The sequence below is a fragment of the Rousettus aegyptiacus genome, unplaced genomic scaffold, assembly GCF_014176215.1.
Source record: "Rousettus aegyptiacus isolate mRouAeg1 unplaced genomic scaffold, mRouAeg1.p scaffold_m13_p_2, whole genome shotgun sequence".
Lineage (NCBI taxonomy): Eukaryota > Metazoa > Chordata > Mammalia > Chiroptera > Pteropodidae > Rousettus > Rousettus aegyptiacus.
In genome coordinates, this window is record NW_023416295.1 from 8,315,899 (window position 1) to 8,330,625 (window position 14,727).

Here is a 14,727-nt window from a genome sequence, read left to right on the forward strand (position 1 = left end):
AAATTCAAAAAAAATTTTCACCTCTCTCAGCCTCTGTCGGGCATGTTCCTACCTCGGGCCCTTCTACCTGCCTCCCCGCCCCTGCGATCCTCTTTCCCCAGAGGTCAACACAACTCACTGCCTCTCCCTGTCCTTAGTTTTATTCAAATGCCATCCTTTCCATAAGCCTTCCCTGCCTGTCCAGTCTCAAACTGGCCTAGATTTCCTATCTCTGTCCCTGTATTATTTTTTCCCTTGGCATTTATTACTATCTAACACACCACACACTTACCAATTTACATTTTTCCCTCTTTTTTACCCACTAGAATGTAAATTCCATGAAGACAAAAACTGGAGTCTAGACTGGCCCCTGGCACCTAATTGGCACGCAATTCACAAATATATCTCGCATAAGTGAGTATCCTCACCATTCGATTCACATTTAAATATGTTATACATATGCCCCAGACTGCTACTGTCCCCTCCCACAGCATCCCCCGCCCGCCCTCGGCATCTGGCTCCTAAAGTGTTTTCTACCCAAAACACCAAGAGCCACGATATTCTGCATCTTTTCCCAAAAGCCTGGAAAGGCTTCTCATTGCCTCCTTCTGCAGTTTTGCAGCTCACCTTCGGTTGGCACGGCTCGCTGGGCAGGGGTTCCACAAGCTTAACTCAAACTCTGACTCATCTAGACAAATACTGATCTCTGCTCAGGACTTTACACACGTGCTTCTGTGCTAAGTTAACGTATTTCTGGTTAATTAACCTGACAGCTTCAATGACTTAGATCTACCAAGAGGTTCTTTTGAATCACCAAGTAAAGCACACGTAGCTCCCATCCCCCAAATAGGTAACGTTTCTTTGCATCCATTCCAGACTCAGCCTCACCCTTCCCCCCACCCCTCCGGATTATATACACTTAGATCGGAAAAAAATTATTCAACAGGAGAAAGATGCATTAAATCCTACAAGTCATGCAAATTTTACAACATAGCTGTTATCTTACATTACAGTTTTAAATGTGTTCAATATAGGATACAAATCCAGTCTTGATCTTAACAAAAATACAGAGTAAGTAAAACAAGTTTCCCTAGAAGATTCCACCTTAGGTTTAAGAAAGCTTGGGTCACCGACTTAAGAAGAGATGAAAAGACATCTGTATAAAAACATCTTATACCAGCCGCATGCAGTTCCTTAGAATAAGGTGAATGTTTTAGAATGAAACGAGGCGGGTATGTAAATAGAAGAAATACGAATGTACATTACACATGTTCTTAGGGGTGTGAGAGAAAGATACAGGGTCAAAGAGAAGAGAGAGAATGAGAGAGAAGAGAGAGAGAAGGAGACACACAGAGAGACAGACAGACAGAGCAAGGAAAGGGAGAGAAAGACAGAGAGGGAGAGAGAGACAGCTAGAGTCAGAGAGAGAGAGAGAGAGAGAGAGAGGGCGAGAGAGAGGAGGAAGATGGAAAGAGAGAAGGACACAGAGACAGAAAGACAAAGAGAGAGAAGACGAAGGAGAAGGAGGGACTGAGAATGACAGCCCTCGTCTCCCCAGGGCTTGTACCTGGAATCCTGGCGTTCCTGGCCACCCGGGGTCCCCTTTTCCATCGAGATCTATACCTTCTCCTTCGGCAGGCGCACCCTTGAAAACGAACACGTTCATCAAACATAATTAATGTCATATTTTCGAAACCCCTTTAAATTCAAGATCAAGCCGCTTCGAGGATAAAAGTACTCTCCAGTGTGGGCTAAAAAGGGGCTACGTAATAAACCTGACAAGCTCAGTGACCAAAAGTAACCACGCGGGACGGTCCGATCACAAGTTCCTAACTAGACAGGCCATGGCGGACAGTCAGGCCTATAGTTTCCTTAGCAGAGATCAGTCTTTATCGCAGGTGAGCTCTGTCCGTTGCTCTTATGCATCTAGGATAACACATCTTTGAAACGTGAGGGTAATTTTCTTTTCTAGACCCCTCGAAGACGTGACCGCAGGCACCAGAGCACGGGACCACAGAGCCCCTCATTTCTATCTTGTTCCCCATGTCCCATCTCTATGTGCTGTAAACAGTACATGTTAACGATCCTGTACCCACCGGCATAAAAGAAGTTTGTGTTTCTCCATTTTGATTTGTAGTCAATCTTAGAGATTTCCCTGTGTTGCTTTCTCCCGCCTCCTTAATCTGCCACTAATGAGTTTCATGTACCTTCCTTCCGTCTCCTCCTTTGATTCTAAATGCCATGAAAGGAACTACAAAATTGCCATTCCCCCGAGCATTTTCTCGATCCACTGAGATCATTCTCCCGGGTGCGCATGCAACAATTTGGCTCAGATAAACGCTTATTAAAACTTTTCTCTACGCTTACCTATTCTTTCTTTGACTCCCAGATACATACTTAGAGAAATGGTTAAGGATTAGGCTGTTACTCCATTTCGAAGAATTCAAAGCATTTTCATATTTTATAAAATTAACAATTCATTGTGGAAGGAAGAAAGACCCAAAGATGATCAACCATTTCCCAAGATAGCAAAATTCGCGGCAAGTCCTGATCTAGAATGTGGGTCCCCAAGCACGAAAAGTCAGTTCTTTGCTCCTCGACTCTATTTCCTTAAAGGATAACACAAAACTTGTATTTTGAAAACACACATTCATGACGAGGGGTAGAAGAAGTTGTTCAATAGGAATAAATACCACGTCGCGAATATGGTTTCTGGGTTAGTTACGCAATCTGATTTGTAATTACTTACATCTCATTATTTAACAGACGTTCTTTTCGTATGTGCAGTTAGAGGTCTGCGATAATAACAGGCCGCATGTGACTCACCTTTTCTCCTTTGATGCCGGGAGCACCCTAGGAAAAGGGGTAACATGTTAACTGGAGGCAAATCAGATACACAACGTCTCTGCTCCGTCCTGCTCTCTGCTGTCTTCTGCCTCCTCTCGCCTCTGTGTACTCCGCGCTGGCTTTAAAACAAGCTCGAGTAGCTCTCATTCAAACAAAGGCTTCCCTGATCTCCCCTGCGCCTGCGAGACTGCGCTGCCTCTCCTTTCTGCGCCCTGCAGCCCTGCAAACTTCCTGTTCTGGTCACTTCCCACTCACTCTTCAGTCCCACTCTCCATCGTGGAAGTCCCCCTTGCCAAGGTCTGCAATGACTCTGACATTGTTAAAAAAAATCAATGACTAAACGTCAGTTTTCATCTTACTGGACTCACAGCAGCATCGGGCAGGTGTCTGCCACTCCCCTCTACCGAATCATACCTTTCTTGGGCTCGGTAATGTACCCTTCCTGGCTTCCTTCTGCCACGAGAGCCTCTCCTCCTCTCCAGGCTCTTTCTCCTTGACCTGGACGTGACATGCCGCAGCCCTCTGTCTCGGTTCTGCACCTTCAGCTCCTTGAGTCAGCCCCGCCCCAGCCTCCCCTCTGTCTCTGACGCAGCTCCACCGTAAGCCTTCCGGGCAACACAGTCTCAAAGTGCAAACCTGAACTCATCAGGCGTTTGCTCATTCAGTCTGCAACTATCAGCTGAATGTTTACTATGAGCTGCTCCAGTTGTCCCCAAGTCGTGATGGATTTGCCCATTCTGGAATAATCACTTACATTTATACTTTATGTTTTTGATGGAGAATCAGAAAGACAAACCTACCGGGATGCCTGGGTAGCCTGGTGTCCCACGAAGTCCTGGAAACCCTCGGTCGCCCTGGAAGATACACAAAGCTTGTCATTCTTAGTTGTTCTAAAGCAGCCCGTGGAGATATTTCCCTGTTTCTCTCTCTCAACCCGGCAGTGGTAAACCTAGACAAAGTAACAAGTTTCTTATGGCTACGGGGTCATGAGGCCGAAAGCCAGAAAACCATTATCTTAACCGAAAACAGGATTCGAATATCTTGTTTCTCAAATTGTGCATTAATGGCAAAAGTCTAATTGTGCCAAGAACTTTTTAATTGCCGTCTCCTTGAAACTTCAGTAATTAGTCCTTTCAAGGCCACCATCTGGGGGACGGAGAACAAAGACGGCGGGCATCAAAACGCCCAGTCATACTTTTCCAAAGACACGTTTCGCATTCTGAGCTTCGGTGTCTGACTTATCTACATTCACAGCCTCAGATGAACATAACCGGTTGAGCTCCCGGTTATCTTTCTGCGGGAGAACAAGTGAGAACTTCCTCAAAAGGCGATCAGAAAGCGAGACTTAAGAAGAAAGAAAATAGGAAGGATCCTGATTAAACATCACGTTTCTGCCCCCAAAGATCTGTGCTATTTATTGGCTCTGGCTAAAAGAATATTTCAAGGAAAGTTTATCCCGTCTCACTGCTACTTTATCCTGATTGACTCATTCGGTAAAGCATTCAGTAATCACCACCTGCGTAGGAAGTATGTACCTTGGAACCGTTGCATCCTGGTAAACCAGCAATTCCATCAGGTCCAGGATGGCCCGGGATGCCCTGAAAACAGAACGGATTTCAAAAAGGAGACATAAGCACCAGGCCCCAGGACCAGGTGGGAACAGCGAAGAAGCCAAGGTGTAGGGAAAGGTGGGCTAATTTAGAAAGTTATTTAAATATAAATGGTTATTTAAATAATTAAGTAGCAAATTTAGTCATTTTAGAAAATAATTTAGATAAAAATCCTAGCAGATAAAATGAGTTAATTAAAACAATGAATTATCAAGTGAGATACAAATATTTTACATTAAAAAATGTTTTTCTTTATAAAATGAAATAACATGCTTTTTTTTTTTACATTTAGCATTTGGGTTGAGGTTAGAATTAGGGTTAAAGTTAGGGTCGAGTTTAGGTATAGGATAAGATTTTTTTTTTTTAATTTTCTTTTTCTTTTCTTTGGCTGTAAAAAATTAAATCATCGAGATGGCATTGGTTAATAACATTATCTAAGTTTCAAGAATACAACTCTCTAACACATCATCTGTACATCGCATTGTGTGATCGCCATCCAAAGACCCATCTCCCTCCATCACAGTGTACCCGACTCCCTCTACCTGCTTCATCCTCCCCAACCCCACCCCCGTTCTCTCTGGAACCACCATTCTGTTGTCTGTGTCTATGAGTTTGTTTGTTTTAACACGGTCCTTTAAGCCGGAAGGAAAAGAAAAGAAAAGGAAGAGGGACATGTGTACAGAGGAAACTACTCTATAATTATATGTTATTAAACAGTGTCCTATCCTATCCTGCTTCACCCTAACCTGCCCTCAATCTCTACCCTACCCCGTGCTACCCTATCCTATCCTATCCTGCCCTGTCCTGCCCTACTCTACCCTATGCTACCTTATCTTAGCCTATCCCATCCTATCCATCCTATCCCATCCTATCCTATCCTATCCTATCCTATCCTATCCTATCCTATCCTATCCTATCCTATCCTATCCTATCCTTGTATTTCAGGAAATACAATTTGATTTGTACGTCCTGCCAATCCGCACTCTATTGTGTGACTCTACAGTGCCATTTCACCATGTAGCAAATTTATTAGTACCCATCGCCTTGTGCTATTGCTTTAACATGCTGATTAAAACGAGCTGACTTTATTTCTCCAGTTACACATTTTCCTCATTACTTACTGGAAGTCCGGGAGGACCTGAAAATCCTGGTAATCCAGTTACTCCCTAAAGACATAGAAAAGGGGAGAGGTGGCAAGAAAAAGACTTTTAAAATGTTCAGCCTGGAAACAGAATATCATTTCCCATTCCCATAATCCCATCCTGCAACTATGATTGGAAACGGGCTAAAAACTATTTGAAAAACAAAAAAAAAGGCTGACAAACCTTTGTTAATCTTACATTTATATAACATTTAAAAAGGTGATTAAGATTGTTTTAGGCTTTGGGGGATAGGTTTTAAAGGTACAATTTGATAACAGGACAGTGCTCCAATCTTCCATGAACACTTTGGTGAGTGTTTACGTTCGGTGCACATGCACGTAAAACTTTTCCATTCCAGGTGGCCCTCATCCTTTTCTCAATCGATTAATACCCACGCCCACAGAGTCACCACTGTTTTGACTTCTACCATTAGAGATTAGTGTTACCTGTTCTTGAACTTCCTATATATAAGTGTACCACACACAACGTACTCCTCTGTGATATTTGCACGACTTCTACAGTGCAGAGTTCTTTCCTCTTTTTTAAAGAGGAATTTGCATCAAACTATCAAGATGGACTGGTTGGACTACTAACCCTTACACCTTTGGGACCAGTGAGTCCTGGAAGTCCTGGAGAGCCCTAGATCCAAATGAAAACACAAAAGGGAACACTGTGAAAATCATTCGACATGAAGGAACCCATAAATTAAAGCTTCCCCAGCCCCAGTTTTATTCACACTCCCAACAGTTTTGCTCGTGTGATTATTTCATTGTTAGCATGGTTCGATGAGTTGCTTATTTCATTGAGCAAAAATATTTATCAGAAAGGACAAAGAAAATTTTATTGAGACCCTTGCTACTCAAAGTAAGGATCCAATGTTTGCCTCATCTGGGAATTTTTTTAGAAACACAGAATCTCAGGTCCCTGCACCTCCCAGTCCTATTGGTTCAGAACCTGTGTTTTAACAAGATTTCATGATGATTCTTGTCCACGTTAGTTTCTGAGAAGTTCTGCTGTAAAAGCCCCGTATTAGCCAGACAGCCGCTGAGGTCTGAGGAGGATGAGTGATGATTGCAATGGTAGACAAGCATGGTGGCCAATATGTCTGTGCATGAGAAATACTTGAGTAACAAAGTGTACCTGATATGCACACATAAATAAATAGCACAGTAAGAACGGCCTGCACCAGAGATAAACTTGTTTTGGCACATCATAAATACAGTTTTGAGGCCCTGTTTCTTAGAAAATAACCTTAAATGGAGACTGTCTTAAGTAGGCCACTGGGTGTAAAAGTCCCATTGTCCAAAAGCCGGAATGTTTTGGTGTTTTTGATTATTTGAGAAAAGGGTTATTACAGGGTCTTCTGAGATTGGACCATCAAGGCCACAGTCAGCCTTTCCTGACAGAAGTGGAATTCTTGGGTGTGTGACCATGTCCTCCTTGTCTGCGGGATGCTTTTTGTGTTTGCAAAAGACAGAAGAGTGACTTGCTAGTTTTGCTTCCACATTGTGAATTTTCTCATGCAAAAAAATATTTAAAAGTAAGAAAGTTGATAAATTTGAAAAATCTTTTCGGTCAGATTTTGATATGCTTTGTGTTTCATGAAATGATCTTTTGTGGCTACATCTATAAGCTGTGTTTTAAAATATGAACTCCACGACAATGTGGCACACATATTTTTCTGGATTAACTTTACAGGATACCTGCCCATCGGGTACCCCATAGCGAGCCCCATACGTTTACAACTTCCATTTTAATTTTTTGCTGGCATCGTTAAAAAAAAAAAAATGCCAAAGGAAACGAGTAGAGTGGGCTGTAGAGGACGAAACAGAAAGAAAAGAGTTGTTATTAAGCTGATCCGAAGGCCAGAGCTGAAGGGTCAAATTCATTCTACCTGAGAAATGGAGGAGAATCTGAGGTCACGCACTGAGGAAGGCAGCGGAATGCTCAGACCCTGACAGTCCCGCCTCAAAACAACTTTTTCAAAATTAGGATCAGAAGCGGAAGCGGAGAAACAAAACATCCGTGAGTTGGATAGACGGGAAATGGCAGAGATACTGGAAAATGACAACCGTTACATTTTAACTTGGAAACTGTAGGCATGGGTTGAGTTCCTCTGATTACAGGCGTTTGTTCTGACGTTGTATAAAAGTGGGTCAGAGCTCTGATTTTGCCACCGGTAAGCTGTGTAACCCAGAACGAGGGACTTAAGTGCTCTGAGCATCAGTTTCCTCATCCATAAAGTAGAGATAATAATGGGAACTAAGTGATGAATCACGAGTTATGATTTATGGAACTACTGTAAGGAATAAATGAGGTACTGTCAGGAATACATTGCCCAATGTCTGATGAAGAGTAAATCTGCTGTAAATATTGCCTTTGATGACCATATCAGTATTCTATACGATATTTATGAAGTTTAAAAGACTGTGCGGGGATCGATTATGATTGCCTTTGATAACTTATTGGTTAGTCCATAGATTGCTGGAGGCCAGCAGTCAGGGGAGTGGACATGTGAGTGCGTGAGAGCCCAAGCTTACGTCTGGCTAATGTCCCCTGCATGAAAGAGCCATCAGCAAATCTAGTGGCTATGCTGTTCTTTAGCAAATCCTCTAGGACATTGATTTAAATAAAGCCCTTTGTTGTATCACGGACTTTAGGATAGAAATGTGTGACGAGGGTGAAGGGCAGTGGGCTCTGGTCAGAACCTTACAGTCCATGATGTGCAAAGGACCAGCTGAGAAAGAAGTACCCAAGAAAGAAGGCAAACAAGAAGAGAGGCAGAGAAGGGACGATTCCAGAATCAAAGAAAGACTGGGATTCAAGGAGAGAGGGCGTGATTCTCTCTGTGATCTCTGAAATAAAGCAGAGGGAGGGCTTCGGGTCAGATAAAGACTCAAAAGTATCCACTGGCCCTGGCCACTTGGAGGTCAGGGGTGATCTCTATCGGGGTCATCAGGAGAGAGAGGGTGGAAGGCAAGCTCGTGCTGAGGAGTGAAGAGGTGATGAGCTACAGCCAGCAGGTGTAGCCGTTTTTGTTTCATTTGTTTAGTTTTTACAAAGCTTAACATGGAAAAGAAAGATAAGGAAAGGAAGATCTAGAGGAAGCTGTATATTAATATGAGGAAATATTTTTATGTTTAAGGGAAAAGCCAGCATCTAAAGGAGAGTTGGAGTGTCTCTGAGAGAAAGGAGACACTTCTTGGAAGAAGGTTAAGGTTTTAATCTGTGACCCAGGTAGAATGGAAGGTGAAAAGATCTCATCCTTTCACGTAGGAGAAGAGAAAGTGGGGGCAGACGCAGGTGTAGAAACTGTGTAATTGGGGAGGAGGGGACGTTGAGCAGGGGGCTTGATGATAATAATGATCATTTGCAGTAGTCTTGGAACAGGATGCAGTTCCCATGTGGGGGGTGGGGCGGTGGGGGGCGGAGCAGCTAAGATGGGAGAAGCGGTATTGGCTGTGGCGACACCCTCCCATCCATCCGCTACTACGTGGAACCTTCTCCACGCTCTCAGTAGCCCGGGAGTAGACATAAGGAAGGTTAGGAGGAATGAGGATTCTTCAAGCTGACAGGCTGACGTACCTTGGGTCCCCGTGGTCCCGGCATGCCTTCAGGACCTGGGAAACCTTTCTGGCCAGGAGACCCAGGGGGTCCAGGAAAACCTTTATCCCCCTATTAAAACCAAAACGAGACAGGAAACACACGGAACGGCAAACATTATTCAGCAACACACACAGCCCTAAACATCTCTTTTTCTTTTCTTTGTGACTTGATAACATTTCGCATACTTTTCCCTTAGATGTACTAAAATAAAATAATAAAATAAAACAAAATAAAAACACTTAGCAGTGAGTATCAGTAACTGGATAGCTGCCAGCTGCTAGCATTTGTCTATGAGTTTGAAAGTGCTGCCCCGAGCTATAAAAACTCTCCCCTAAGTGGAAGAACTACACAGAGCAGAGGTTAAAGGAAGAAATCAAGAATGGAGGGGAAACCCAGTTAGAAAGATAGAGGTTAGTGGAGAGTGTTTGTTGGGGGATGGAGGGAGAGTAAGGGTAAGGGCCAGAAATGTGTTTGGGAGTGTGCGACATTGCTCTATAGCTTGAAAAGAACAGCATGCAGGCTATGGGATTTGGTCCTTCCTTAGTTGCATGGAAATTAGTAATTCAATCTGATGTTTGTGTAAGAGATGCAGGTTGGCATCACCAAGAGCGTGAGCTAAATAGCTTTTTAGAAAGAGTCAGATAATATTATGGGAAAGCCTAGTAGCAAGTGAGCGAAAGTCATTTAGGCCCAATGAGTGACGTTGGCTCTGCCAACGAAGACTCTTCCCATTGACATGGGTCCTGGGATTACTCTGTAACAGTAAAGGCCACCAGTTGATTCAGTCGATTTAGTGACACAATTGGCAAGTTAAATTTTGAAAGACAGAGAGGGAGAGAGAGAGAGAGATGAAGTCAGTGTACACACGCCCAATAAAAAGAGAAATGAAAGAATTTGCTAGACTGCTCTCAATACTCAGGCACCTTCACGGATCTTAGAATAACGTCTTGCACATAGTAGGGATTCGGAAAATGCTTCTTGATTGCAAGAATTTCCAACAGAGACCTTAATATATTGCATGAATAGCTTCAGGGAAAAAACCCTAAATCAAACTACATGAAGTTATAGAATAATTTTAAATAAATATAATATAATTATTATAATTAGCATATAAATTATACATAAAATTATTTTATGTAAAGCATTTAAAATATGCTTTTAAAAATATTTTTAAGCAGTCATCTTTCAATATGGTTAAGCAATTCATTAGTGTATCTAAGGAAAGGATTTTGTAAACAAAGGCAAAACTTTAGCTCTGCTTCTTCTTAATTAACACAAATTACAAGTTAATGGAGCGAATTAATGAGATTTCACAGCATTCATTTTTTTTTTTTTTGATTTCTGCAATAGAGCTTCCCTTTGCTGAAATTTTGCCTCAACTAGGGTGCTGCTGCAGAATTCTTCCACCAGGGGGCGCCCTGCACCAATACTGCAGGCCTCAAAAATCTGAGGGTTTCGATGTTTATTTTATGTCAAAGTGAGTGAATCAAGTTGTTTTCAGTTCTCCCGCATTTAGCAACTTTGTAAATGGAGTATACATAAACTTTCTTTTTTTGGCAAATTTGCTATTTTTTCTTTAAAGACCAAGAGAGTTAAAATAACTACCGGTATTTACACAAAGTTATCTGAAGCTTCCTCAAAGCCTGCCGCCCCCTCCCCACCGGCACCCTTTTTTTTGGTCAAGTTAATGTTTATATACAATTACTTTAAAACTGGATTTAGGAATACCATGCTGCTGATCTCTCTGCTTCTCATGAAAGAAGAATGTGAATTCCTGGATGAGCTCTATAGAGAAAAGAAGCAGAATTAAGGTTTTATTTTTACCTTCTTCCCCTTGGTCCCATCACAGAAGCACAGGCCTTTGTCATCACAGGCGCAGCCCTAGGGGGAGGGAAGGAGAAAAGTTTTTGTGTAAAAACAGCTTAATATGTCTCGCCTGATAGGTCACAAGCAGACATATTTTTCTATCCTCTGAGCATCAAACATGCATCTTTAGGACCTGGGTGGTACCGTGCGATGTAGCGATAGGAAGACAGAGGAGAAAAGGGAGGAGATGTTTCACATAGAAAAACCCTCAGATGTGTGGATACCGTTTTTATTGTATTTAGGAATTTTAAGTCGTTTATGTGTGAGAAGACGAAGTCAGCCGTCCTTTTTACTTTTTTTTTTTTTTTAACAATTTATAGTTAAATCGTATGAAATTGCCATTCTCGTAGGTAGAACGTGGCCTAATGTTGGCAAATTTCTTAGTTTAGCAGAATGTACACTCATGTATTTGTATGTATTAATCGATGACATCCTCTACGGGTGATTCTAAGGTTTTCTTCTCTTGAAATAATGTTTAAGACTGAGAAAACAATACCCATTAGGCGTCTTTAAAGAGAATGAACTAATTTGCTAATGCTAGTATTGACACGTTGTTTTCTTATTAAAAAACCAAACCGAAAATCTAGCTGTGAGCTTGACGACTCTTAGCTGTCTAACTATCACCTTGACACACTTACCACCCCAGCTTTCACACCTACGCACGTGCCAACTCTAAGAAAGGTCCATTTTCAAAATTTTTTGTTTCCAACAGAGGAACAAAAATAGCTTCAAATAGCAGATTTAAAATTTACTTTGACATGCATTTTATGGTTATATGTTTCTCTCTTCTCTTTGGGTTAATAGTAACCGAAAATTAGTTTGCTCTCCCCCCAAAAAGAACATATTAATCGACAGCAGAGGCAGGGCAAGGATAGGAGATGTTGGTGGCTAGTAGAAAAAAAAATAAAACAAAAATTGCCTCAGATATCCCTGGAGCGGGGACCTTATTCGTGCCATCGAAATAAAAACAAAGCTATCTTTAATCGAACGTATTTCCTAAGCCTACGGCAATAGGCTCGGTCCTCAGTCAGGGAAGGGATTACATGGTAATTTCGGCCACTCATTACTGTTCATCACCACATTTACACACATTACATTACATGAATGGAAAGTAACTGATTGAAAAGTCCGTATTCTCCCCAAGGGTTGGATACTCATCCGGGAGTTTTTAGAAGACTAAATTTCTCTAGTTTTTCGCCCTTAGGAATGCTGGGGGCCATTTAGTCATATCTGACTTATTTTAATCTTGTCTTCCTAGATCTTTAAACTTTAAGGCTCATTTCAGTCACATATTTACGTATACCAAGTATCTACCATAATAATATACTAACCTAGCACGCTAATATCTACTAAAGCAGTGGTTCGCAAAGTGTGGTTATGGAGACCAGCAACACCAGCATCTCCTGGAAACTTGTTAGAAGTGTAAATTCTTCGCCCCTCCCCAGACCCAGCGAGTGGGCCTCAGGAATTGGTTTTAACAAGCTCCCTGGGTGATTATGATCACATCCTCTAACTTAACACCTAACATCCCAGTCCCTCTGATAGAGCTAATCCTCTAAAGACTCCTAAACACTAGATTGTCGGGGACACTAATCTCTACATCTGTTTTTTGTTTGCGAGGCCTTTTTTCTCTTCCGAGAAAGTAGCCAGGCATGTGTGCTCCTCGCGTTAAAGACACTTTTGTCACTGAGTGGAGAGCAAAAGCTACCTGAATACAAGACTTCTCCAGGCTTTTGTTTCTAAAAACCCTGTTGAAGGTTGGTCCCAAAAGTGGAAGGAGCAGCCTTCTGCTCCCACAGAACATCTAGAGGAGCCAGCGGGACCTCAGAAAGGAAAGTCTCGGTCTTGCCCCAAGGGGATTAGCTACTGAACAAGGACCCAGGGGCTCAAGGTTACACGGCAGAGGCGGGCCACTGTTTTCAAAGGGACAGTGAGCATCTCTGACTCTTTTGCCTCCCAGACATCATGCAAACCTGGGTTCTGAGTATCTCTAGACCACAGGTGGAGGAGGCAAGTGGACGCTCCTCTAACTCGTGAGAAGTTAGATGCCACCTTGATTTTATGTCTTGGATTAAAAGTCATAGTCTACTACTGGAAATCTTCCAGTTTTACCTTGAGCAAATAAGTATTTGAACTCCTTCGAACTAGATCAGGTCCCTCTTTTATACGGTCCCGTGGACCACTTGCAGTTATATGTTTAATGTATGTTTTCCCTGGTGATGCTGACCCCTGGGAGAGAAGGAATTGTACAGTCTTGTTCACATTAGTAACCCGGGAACACGTCCTGAATAAATGCTGTGGATCGATCGACTGGATCAACGAGTAGATGGAGAAATGGAGAACTCATAATTTGTTCACATCCAATTTGGACCTAAAATTGTAAGGCATATGAATTATATGACTATCATGGGGCTGTCATGACTGAGATGTTTTCTATCTGTATAAATTATAAACAACTGTGGTTAAAGTGGCAAAGAATGAAACTAGAAGACTTTACCATTTTAACACATGTTAAAATTAACACAAGTCTAATTAGTTTTGGTTGCTTAGGTACAAAAAAAGTTTTGGAAAAAATTTAAACTCTCAGAAGAGTTGAAAAATAGTGCAGTGAACACCTACACATCTTCTCATTTATTTTTTACTAACTGTTACCATGGTGACTTACTCCATCCTTTTTTCTCTCTCTACACACACACACACACACACACACACACACACATTTTTTTTAAACCATTCAAAAATACATTACAGACACCGTGACACTTCACCCCTAATAATTCTGCACACATCTCCCCCAAACAAGAGTATATTCTTATCCAATTACAGCATCATTTCCGAACGCAAGAAGTCAACGCCAATGCAATAACTTCAGGTTAGCAGTTTCTTAAATAAGACCTTCAGCCTTATCCGAGGCCCTTGGTGACCATCAGCAAATGAGAACTGATTTAATTTTCAGCAGATCTTTCATTTCATACCAGAAATTTGGTTTCGATTAAAGCTTTCGCCTATAATCAATATCTGAAGTCTGATCTCAGTGAGCAGCTGTCACTGTTTTAAGAACCCTGAGGACTCTCACGGGGGCCACCGAGGGATGGGTGTGGGGCTCTGTGTGTGAGCTTTATTCCCTGAATTTCCTCTTGCCTGGCGTCTGGCTTCCCATCAGCACCCATTGCTGTCCTTCAGTTTGGGTCTTGAACCTCCTTGGGTAACATGTTTAGGTTTTGTTTGTCATTTGGTTTCATCGTTTTCACATGAGAAGAGAAGCCATATTTGATGGCTCAGAGCCAGCTGGTTGGTTAATTCAAAAGGTAGTTAAAGCAAGAAAATAAATACATGCATACATACATACATACATACATATATACATACATAAATTGGTACATGAACATGTTAGATGTTTTATTTTAACTTAAAACATATAAATGCGTACCAGTTCTTCAGTCCTGTGAAGTAGGGCACAGGACCTTTTGGGGTATTGGAACTGTTATTTAGAGTTTTTTGACAGCATCCTGCTGGATTATCCCCAGTGAGCCACGGACAGCCTCTCGTTTTGGCTTCTTTGAAACAGACCAATTGCTTCAAGATGCTTGTGGAGCAACCTGCATATAGAATCCCTCTGGATATTAGCCCATGTCTTCCTCTAACCCTTTAAATGTTATCTTAGCCACACTTAATTG

General features: G+C 42.0%; 1 protein-coding gene across 4 annotated transcripts in view; it reads right to left on the reverse strand.

Annotated features, from left to right (window-relative positions):
- Window positions 1-14,727, reverse strand: part of COL4A3 (collagen type IV alpha 3 chain) — a 126,192-nt gene that overhangs the window by 57,758 nt on the left and 53,707 nt on the right. For 3 of the 4 annotated variants that reach the window (XM_036237253.1, XM_036237254.1, XM_036237255.1), the window contains exons 1-8: window positions 11,009-12,768; window positions 9,164-9,253; window positions 6,173-6,217; window positions 5,558-5,602; window positions 4,362-4,424; window positions 3,627-3,680; window positions 2,806-2,832; window positions 1,547-1,624 (exon numbers count right to left, since the gene is read on the reverse strand). In XM_036237253.1, the coding sequence (XP_036093146.1) occupies window positions 1,547-1,624; window positions 2,806-2,832; window positions 3,627-3,680; window positions 4,362-4,424; window positions 5,558-5,602; window positions 6,173-6,217; window positions 9,164-9,187 (336 nt within the window). In that variant the 5' untranslated portion in view covers window positions 9,188-9,253; window positions 11,009-12,768. Of the gene's footprint in view, window positions 1-1,546; window positions 1,625-2,805; window positions 2,833-3,626; window positions 3,681-4,361; window positions 4,425-5,557; window positions 5,603-6,172; window positions 6,218-9,163; window positions 9,254-11,008; window positions 12,769-14,727 lie in introns of those variants that run through there. The other variant, XM_036237252.1, reaches the window with a different exon arrangement.